The sequence below is a fragment of the Nyctereutes procyonoides genome, unplaced genomic scaffold (genome assembly GCF_905146905.1).
Source record: "Nyctereutes procyonoides isolate TBG_1078 unplaced genomic scaffold, NYPRO_anot_genome, whole genome shotgun sequence".
NCBI lineage: Eukaryota > Metazoa > Chordata > Mammalia > Carnivora > Canidae > Nyctereutes > Nyctereutes procyonoides.
In genome coordinates this window covers 60,611,331-60,620,655 of record NW_026575140.1, presented here as the reverse complement: position 1 = coordinate 60,620,655, position 9,325 = coordinate 60,611,331, and the positions used below count along the sequence as shown (strand labels likewise).

The 9,325-nt window shown below is 41.8% G+C and overlaps 1 protein-coding gene across 1 annotated transcript; it reads left to right on the top strand.

Moving 5' to 3' along the window:
• The first annotated feature begins 605 nt into the window (after positions 1-605).
• On the top strand, positions 606-8,787 carry MMP1 (matrix metallopeptidase 1). Its single transcript, XM_055306156.1, has 10 exons — positions 606-752; positions 1,198-1,439; positions 1,533-1,681; positions 1,920-2,045; positions 3,299-3,454; positions 3,568-3,685; positions 5,647-5,780; positions 7,251-7,413; positions 7,931-8,034; positions 8,216-8,787. Exons 1-10 carry the CDS (start codon positions 645-647, stop codon positions 8,314-8,316), a joined length of 1,401 nt encoding a protein of 466 aa, XP_055162131.1. The 5' UTR covers positions 606-644; the 3' UTR covers positions 8,317-8,787.
• Positions 8,788-9,325: the final 538 nt, after the last annotated feature.

Below are 9,325 nucleotides of genomic sequence, written 5' to 3'. Positions count from 1 at the left end.
GGGGGTTCTCAGCCAAGGTTCTCAACTCTGGGCCTGAGGAAAGATTAAGAGAAACCATGGGAGCCTGGAAATAGTTTCCCAGGCGATGTAGCAAAGGCTGAAGAGAACTCCCCTTGAAGCCAGGAGAACCACCCCATGGTAAGCGCCTGCAGGGCTGTAGGCTTGCAGTAGGGTGCTTGCTGGACGAGCGCACAGCACACCTACCAGCTCAGCAGCTCTGCCCTCTGCCCTGATTGGGAGCAGGGCGTGTGCACTCTGGAGCACTTCATAGCCAGCAGATTCAAGGAGCAAAGCCCTACTTTTCAAAATGCTCAGGGAGTACTCTAGTCCCCTTTTCAAAGAGGTTAGAATTGAAGAAAACAACTGTCTTGTGCCTCCTTCACACACGTCCTGTTTGATATTAATCATAGTATTGCGACACCAAGTGAATCCAAATAATCTGCATGGCGTCACCATTTCTGATAATTGCTCCAGCTATTCATCGCTAATCAAAGAGGATGTTATGAAACGTGAGTCAGCCAGCCTCCGGCTTTCTGGAAGTATGGGTCTGTATATAAAACGGGAGCTTCCTCGCTGAGACACTGGACAGGCAGGCAGGTGGGAGCATCAGAGACCTTTAACTGAGAAGGACAACGAAGCTCAGCATGCTGAGCCTTCCTCTGCTGCTGCTGCTGCTGCTCTGGGGCGTGGGGTCCCACGGCTTCCCAGCAGTGACTTCAGAGACACAGGAGCAAGATGTGGAGATGGTCCAGGTAAATGCTGAATTTCACACGCCACAAATGCAAGAGCCTTTACTTGCATTTTTGCAGAGTATTATGGAGTAGCAATGGTACCCTAAAGAGATTTATGTAAGGGTGGATTTCTTACAAAGAGAAATTTTTGGTAGAAAGAGCTCTCTCCCCCAAACTGTATCCAGCTACGCACAGCTTCATCTTTTCACCTTCCCACGTGGAGGTGAGTGGGAACTAACTACCATATGCCAATGTGACTCTACAAATTGTGATTCTGACTGCATACTGACTAGTCTAGGGAGATTTCTACCCTGAAATTATTTTCCACCAATAATAATTTCCACCATGACATCTAAACATGGTCTTTAAAAGTAGTTCTCCACTTCAGCTAAAATTTCTTACTGTCAATCTTCAGAAAACAGAAAGATGTCCCACCCAATGTTTCAATAATTTTATGTTTCATCAGAACTACTTGGAAAAGTATTACTATCTGAAGAGTGATGGGAAGCCAGTTGTGAGGCAGAGGAACAACAGCTTAGTGGCTGAGAAGCTGAAGCAAATGCAGGCGTTCTTTGGGCTGAAGGTGACTGGAAAGGTCGACACGGACACCCTGAATCTGATGAAGCAGCCCAGATGTGGGGTGCCCGATGTGGCTCAGTACGTCCTCACTGATGGGAGCCAATGGGACCACACACATCTGACCTACAGGTAAGCAGACTGAGCAGCAGACGGAGATGCTATTTCCCATCAGAGCCGTGAGCCATGAGGTCCCATGTGTCTCTGTGTTCTTTGATTTTTAAGGATTGAAAATTACACACCAGATTTGCCGAGAGCAGAGGTAGACAGTGCCATTGAGAAAGCCTTTCAGCTCTGGAGTAACGCCTCTCCCCTGACCTTCACCAAGGTCTATGAGGGTCAAGCAGACATAATGATTTCCTTTGTCTGGGGAGGTAAGCTCTTCTTATACCATAGAAGTATTTTCACCTTAACTTCTCCTTGCTCCTCAATCCCTTCATCTTTGCAGCTGGAAGAATTTAAGAGGCTATTTGATTTTATGGGCTAAAAGAAGGAAACTATATCACATTTGATTGAAGTCTGTTGGCCTCTCAGCAAACCTAATGCTTTTCTTTCCTGGATTAGCCTAAATTGGAACTAAGAGGGACATTTGTTGAATTCTGTTTCTGGCAGATCACCGTGACAATTCTCCCTTTGATGGACCCAATGGAAACCTCGCTCATGCTTTTCCACCAGGCCCAAATATAGGAGGGGATATTCATTTTGATGAAGATGAAACATGGACCAACAATTTCAGAAGTGAGTCCACTCATCTTATCTCTCTTGATTCCCCTACTCCTACTTGCTTCATTGTACTATTGGTTGACTTAACTGAAAGAATACATTTGTAGAAGTATGTATTTTTCTACTACCACTTATAAAATTAATGATGCATTTGGAAAAGTGGAAGAGAAGAGTATTTCTGTTAGTAATAGCATCTCTTTGGTTGCAATTAGGCTACTCTAAAATTTGTATTAAGATTTTATTAAATCTTATTAAGTTTTATTAAAATAAAAATTTTATTGAGAACTTTGATGCTATCACTACAATTCAGGGAGAAGTGATGTTCTTTAAAGACAGGTAGGACATTAGTTCCTCTTTGTCTTTTGTGTCTGTAATAATAACAGCCGTCACAACTGTGGGTGCCTATGGGCCACTACTGTGCACACACATTATTTATCTTACCCTTGTTTGCATACATAATTATAAATATAATTAAAAGGAAGCAATTACGTGCATTTGCACAACATATTTTCAAAATATTGAAAATCTTAATGTTTTGCTTATGGGCATCTACTTAGAATTTTTTTTTTAGAAGGACACACCAAATTTAACAGTGTTAGTAAGATTATGTGAAAATTATTTTTTAATTCTTTTTATTGGAGTTTAATTTGCCAACATATATATAGCATAATACCCAGTGCTCATCCCGACAAGTGTCCCCCTCAGTGCCCACCACCCAATCACCCCAACCACTTCACCCACCTCCCTTTCCACCACCCCTTGTTCGTTTCCCAGAGTTAGGAGTCTCTCATGTTTGTCACCCTCACTGATATTCTCACTCGTTTTCTTTGAGGCACCTCCACACAGTTTTCCAGAGTGGCTGCAGCAGTTCAGATTATGTGAAAATTAAAGGAGAGATTGTGTTTTCCAAAATTTTCAGCATAGGCATAGGAAGAAAAAATTAACAGAACTCCATTGTCTCTCTGTGAACTAATAGACACCATCTAACCACTGACAAGACTGACCAATCTGTGCAGGACTCAAAGCCAGCTGAGCTTGCTTTGTCATTATCAGTGTAAACATAGAGTTTGAGCTTTAGCCTGTGTCTTCACTATTAAGAAAAGTCTCCCATCTTCCCACCTTTGGGGAAAAGTTTTATAGATATTTCAAAAAGCTACTGACAAAACAGAAACATGGGTCCTTGTAGAATTGTAGATTACTTCCGAATTACATGTCTCAAAACTGAGAACACTTCAAATAATGGCAAATGGTTTTATTGGACCTTTTAGATTACAACTTGTATCGCGTGGCAGCTCATGAATTGGGTCATTCTCTTGGACTTTCTCATTCTACTGATATTGGGGCTCTGATGTACCCTAACTACATGTATAGTGGCAATGTCCAGCTATCTCAGGACGACATCAATGGCATTCAGGCCATATATGGTGAGTGTATAGAAAATTATAGACAAGGGGCCATTAAAACAGCTGTTAGCTGTCTCCTTTAAGAAGCTGTCTAATACTGGGCAGAACTAACTCCAGATCTCTTTTTCCTTCAGGACCTTCCCCAAATCCTGTCCAGCCAACAGGCCCCCAAACCCCACAAGTGTGTGATAGAAAGCTAACTTTTGATGCTATCACTACAATTCGGGGAGAAGTGATGTTCCTTAAAGACAGGTAGGACATCAGTTCCTCTTTGTCTTGTGTTTGTAATAATGACGGTACTCACAACTGTGGGTGCCTATGGGCCACTACTGTGCACACACATTAATTATCTTACCCTGTTTGCATACATAATTATGATTATAATTAAATGAAAGCAATTGCGAGCATTTGCACAATGTGATGAACTTGTAATAGCTTTTCCCTTACATGTCTTCTGTTGTTTGGTTCTCAGAAAAAAATACCATTGAAATAGAAAATTCAATAAATAGAATCCCATTTTACAGATCAGTAAAGTAAGACAGAGAGAAGGAAAGAGATCCTTTCAGGGCACAGAGTTCTCTGGTGACAGAGTAGTAACTGATCTTCTGATGCCTGCTCCTCAGTTCTCTCATTAATGATGAAATAAGAATGGAGGAATGTTACTACCTCATTAGGAGAAACCAGTCCTTTTTGCAGCACCATGATGCTGAGCAGGGCTGTGTAGCCACTCTGTAAATATCACCCTTCTATCCTAGTAAAGATGCCTCCCACCCAAAGCCTGTGATCTGCAGAGACCTAGGGAAGGAAAGGAGCCATCATGGGGAAAATTCTCAAGAGTTCATGAGGACCCTCCTGTGAGCACATGTGCGTGGTCACCACATGCTTCTTTTCTCACAGGGAGGTCCTGGAGCCCAGGCAAGACACAGGCCTACTCTCTGTATCGTCCTGATTCCCAAAGCACCATGCAAAATAATACTAGAGTAATTTTCTGAATGATGCCATTCACAGAAAGATCAGCACTGAGGGAGGGCCAGGGCATCAGTACGTAGATAGTAGGGGTGCCCTGATGGGCTCACTTCTCAGCCCCTATTCCCGGAGTCTTGTCTGTGCTGTTTCACCAATCTGTCAGTAGTCATGTCCACCCTATAATGGAGAGTATTGGTCAAAATGCTTTCCATTCTCTTTTTTTACTGAAGAAAAGGCTGGGTGCAAACCATATAGGATATGGCTCAAAGCTGGGGAGAGCTAAGGAAATAGTTGGTTTTAAAGGAGAGTTCTCAATATGACAGGACACACCTATCAAAGCAAGTGTTTGAGGGATTTCTTCAAGAACAGGAGCAAGTCTAGGATTTGGAAGAACTGAAAGGACACTGAGATCATTTCAGCATGACCAAGTCATAACACTGTGGGAGGCTGGAGACAGTAGCAAACTTGCCCGGGGTCTCACAGTCAGCAGAGGCAGGACTGGACCTGTCAGGCAGGCTTCCAGATTCCAGGGCCATCATCTTCCCTGTGGACTGTAGAACCAGCACTGTAAACCACCAATTGAAGGAGGACAAAGGGAGTGGCTGCCAGCTCTGAGTTTAAAATTAACCTTTGCGTCTTATCAGACTTGTGGCCTTAGACACCTCCCTTCACCTGCCTGACTTCAATCTCTAGTGAAATGTGAGATGAGAGTAACAGGCTCTTCTAGGGTTTCTGTAAGATGTGATGTAAGGAGAGAGCCAGCTGCCCTAGGTGTACAGTCAGTGCTGGAGAGCAGTGTTGGGTTCTGGCCGCTGGTGGTATGTCACTGGTTCCTAATGGCTCCACCAAAGCCAATGGTTAGATTGTGAAAATTTGTGCAAGATGATTGTTAAATGTGGTTATTATTCAAAGTTAAACTTAAATTGTATTAATCCCAAAGCCACTAAAGAGAAGCAAAACTGATCCCTTTGTAATTATTTTGACTATGTTCTTGAGGTCGACTGGGCCTGCTGTGTTTGTATGGCAGCAGCAGTTATCACACATTGGCACGCTCCTGGGAACCTCCTGAACTCTGCCCTGGGGTTGTCACAGTGGAAGTGAGCAATCACTACCTACCAGGCCATCCTCACCTCATCCCAGTCCCACCCCTATCCCCCATGTCCCGGAGAGCCAGGACACCACTGGGCTGGATGTCAGCCCCCCTGGTATCCAGTAGATCAAAATCTTTTTCACTTTTTTCAAATCAGGTTCTACATGCGCATAAATCCCTTCTATCCGGAAGTTGAGCTTAATTTCATTTCTGTTTTCTGGCCAAACCTGCCAAACGGACTTCAGGCTGCTTATGAAGTCTCTGAGAGAGATGAAGTCCGGTTTTTCAAAGGTAACACTTCCAACTATTGTTCAGTTTCTGCGAATTAATCTTTCGTCTGTTCTGGTGCTGAGATATAAGAGAGTTATGGTCGCTTTCTCCCTGTGGACTTCTGAAAATCTGACAATCTCGCTTATCACACCAATGGCAGTCCATCCATCACCTTAACTAAGAATTACATAGTGCATTTCTGAGTCATTTTAAATAAAAAGTCTGTTTATCAGTGTTCTGCTGGTCAAGGAACCTGGACTTATTAAAATGTTTTCTGTGCAAACAATTATGTACCCACCCTGGGGATGGTCAGGAATAAAAGGGAGAGCCTGAGGCCCATAATATAGAAAGGATGGTGCAAAAACAAGGAAGTGTCCAGATTTCCTAGAGCCTATTTTAATACAAATGAGTATTTGTACTCATTTGGGAGGGAGAGGCTACCCTGGGCAGCTGGTTGTCAAAGTACGGTCCCTGGACTGGCAGTGTTGACATCCCCTGGGGAGTCTGTTAGAAACACAGACTCTCACTTAAAATGACTCCTCAAAGTCCATCCACATGGTCAGCTTCCACTTTAGACCTTCTGGAACTCTAACAAGATTCTTAAGCAATTTGTATGTACATTAAAGTATGACAAGTCTTACCATGAATTGAATGGGACAAACATCTTTGACTCTATCATAACAAAATATAATCCAATGATGGGGCTCTTCTCTTTGAAGACACTATGCCAAATACCAATATTTCTGCAAATAGGTGTTTGGCATAGTACACATAAGCATTAAAGTACTTGACCCTGCCAAAGGATTGAATGTGGTTCAGATGGGCAAAAAACTTTGAAACAGGCTTTCTGATCCTTAAATCACAAAATTAAATAGGATTTTAGAGGCACGAAGTTTCAAACTGCTTTTTTATAAGGGTCAAATGAGTGTATTTGTGCCATGAGAATAATCCTGGCTTCAAGGTCTAAGACTTTGTTTTACATGATGTGTTTCACATGATGTGGGATTTACTAAGTATCAATACACAGATCTGAACACAGCATAAATTAGTTATTTGGCACTGTATTCTAGTCCGATGCCATGTTTTTTATCTACAGAAGTTGCAAGTCATTACATATTCTGAATCATTACAACACTCTGGGCTTTGGGAAACCTTTGGCATGAACTTACACAGCCCTTGGGCAACTGGGGGAGTGAGCCCTGTATCACTGAGTGGCACGATGAACTCTTTAGTCATTTGAATATCTGGCTTTGGAAAAAAGCCCTTAACCCCACAAGCCAGTCACTCGCCAAGCTCACTGCAGATTAGAATTATGAAGGAAGCTTTAAAATATGTACTAATTTCATTGATCTGGGATATGATATTTAAAGGTCTCCTAGATGTTTCTACTGTGCAGACACAGATCTAGCATGAGTCAAGGAACTTGGCTGAAGATCAGATGTCTTCTGGTGCCCCGGACAAATATTTTAAACCTTGTCTTTTGATTGGCAGGTGATAAGTACTGGGTTGTTCAGGGTCAGGATGTGCTATACGGATACCCCAAGGACATCCACAGATCCTTTGGCTTCCCTAGAACTGTGAAGAGCATTGATGCTGCTGTTTCTGACGAAAATACTGGGAAAACATATTTCTTTGTTGCTAACAAGTACTGGAGGTAAAGACTGAATACAAAAGATGTTAGTGCACCATCTCTTTCTACCTAGAGAGAACATTCTAGATTGAACCCTTCCCAAATGCACTTCATACTGCCTTGGCTAGCTGCCATTTCCGTGAATGGCTGTAGTCATTCTAGCATCTAAGTCCATCGTTCGGTGATCATCATGCAACACATGTGCTGCGAATCCAGGAAACACATGCAGCTGAATTTGGGAAAGGACACCTAAGGAGGAAGGCACTTACCTTTACAGAGCCCCCTCTGCCAATAGGAACATATCTTTCACTGTAGTTTACAATGTGTGGCACCTCCTGAACAATTAGAATTAGTTGTTGGTGTTGAGAGGGACCTTAAAAATTTCCTAATACCCAACTTCCTACCTCAGCCCCACCTTGCTACACCAGACCTATGGAGTTAAAAGTTCTTATAAGAGTTCTACTGCCAAATCTTATGTAATGACCTTGAGAAGTCTACACATTTAACACCTTCTGACACTTCCAATTATTTTTTTGACCAGGTATGATGAATATAAGCAATCCATGGATGCAGGTTATCCCCAGATGATAGCAACTGACTTTCCTGGTATTGGCCATAAAGTTGATGCTGTTTTCCAGAAAGATGGTAAGTGATTATACATATATATTTCCTCTATTTTGTTGTCATAGAATAGCATTAGTATTGTAATTTGGAGCAGCAAATGCCAAAAATATTTCTTCTCAGAAATGACAGGGTTTTTTAAGAATTCAAGTTAAACCCAGAAATCATTTGTAAAATGTAGTAAGCATCTTTTGTTTACTTCTAGGATTTTTCTACTTCTTTCATGGAAAAAGGCAATACAAATTTGATCTTCAAACTAAGAGAATTCTGAGTCTTGACAAAGCTAATAGCTGGTTCAACTGCTGAAGGAATTGACCAACAATGTTACAACAGAAAATATATTTCAAGATCCCATGGACAGTGTCTTCCTGAAGAACCATTTGTTTAAATGAAATACAGAGCTATTATGTATAATAGTATTTATACCTCATTCTGCACTTATTTTTTATGCTTGAGAATGCAAAGTGTTGCATACTGCTATAATTTAGTTCCACAGTTGAGAGCTAAGAAAGGTCAGGCTCATGGCTTATAGGTTCAAATGGGCCAGTTTAGCAGAGAAAAAAAGCTTTTCCAAAGTATAAGACTGTGACATTGATCATGAAATGCAGCTCTTCAAGAGAGGAGCCCAGAGATATAAGTCTTAACCAGAAAAAGACAGTTCATGAGCATATGAGCAGCCACTAGACCATCCTAATATACGAGGAACAATTTTTGTTACAGAAAATAAAGTATTGTGAGTTTGGAATAAAGCCATCCATGTCTCTACTGTTTTATAAACTTTCTGGTATATTTATTACATTATTATCTCCTGATGATAAAGCCATACTTACTGAGATTTGCAAATTTGAAATGGGAATAGACAAATACACAAAATATTCACATGGGAAGCTAGGATATACAATAGGTTGGGATATTCCCCAATTTTCATGGAATTTACATTATGAAAAAGAGGTTAAAACTTATTTCCTATGTCCCATGTAAAGATTCCAAAATTGGTTTTAGCTAAAAACAATGGCAGCTGAGTAGAGTTTTTGAAGGTGACATCTTGCCCTCTCCCTTATGAGCTGGGGGGCTCTGCCTTCCCAAGGTCCCACTGCTTGCCATTGTAGAGGAGGGGTGGGTGGCAGCATCTAACTAGTCCTAGCCAGTGCATGGTGCCCAAAAGAGACCCATATCACCTCCAGATGGAAACATGTGATTGATGGTACAAATTTCTCCAGTGGTCCCCTTTGCTGTGGTGATCATGGAAGACAGCTGGAACTTCCACAAGTTGGAAGAAGCCAGAATTCTCAAGCTACCACTCCAAACAATTACT

Coding starts and splice junctions, on each gene's coding strand:
- MMP1 (XM_055306156.1), top strand. CDS start 645: ATGCTGAGCCTTCCTCTGCTGCTGCTGCTGCTGCTCTGGGGCGTGGGG. Junction 1,440..1,532: donor CACACACATCTGACCTACAG/GTAAGCAGACTG, acceptor TTGATTTTTAAG/GATTGAAAATTACACACCAG. Junction 5,781..7,250: donor TGAAGTCCGGTTTTTCAAAG/GTAACACTTCCA, acceptor TTTGATTGGCAG/GTGATAAGTACTGGGTTGTT.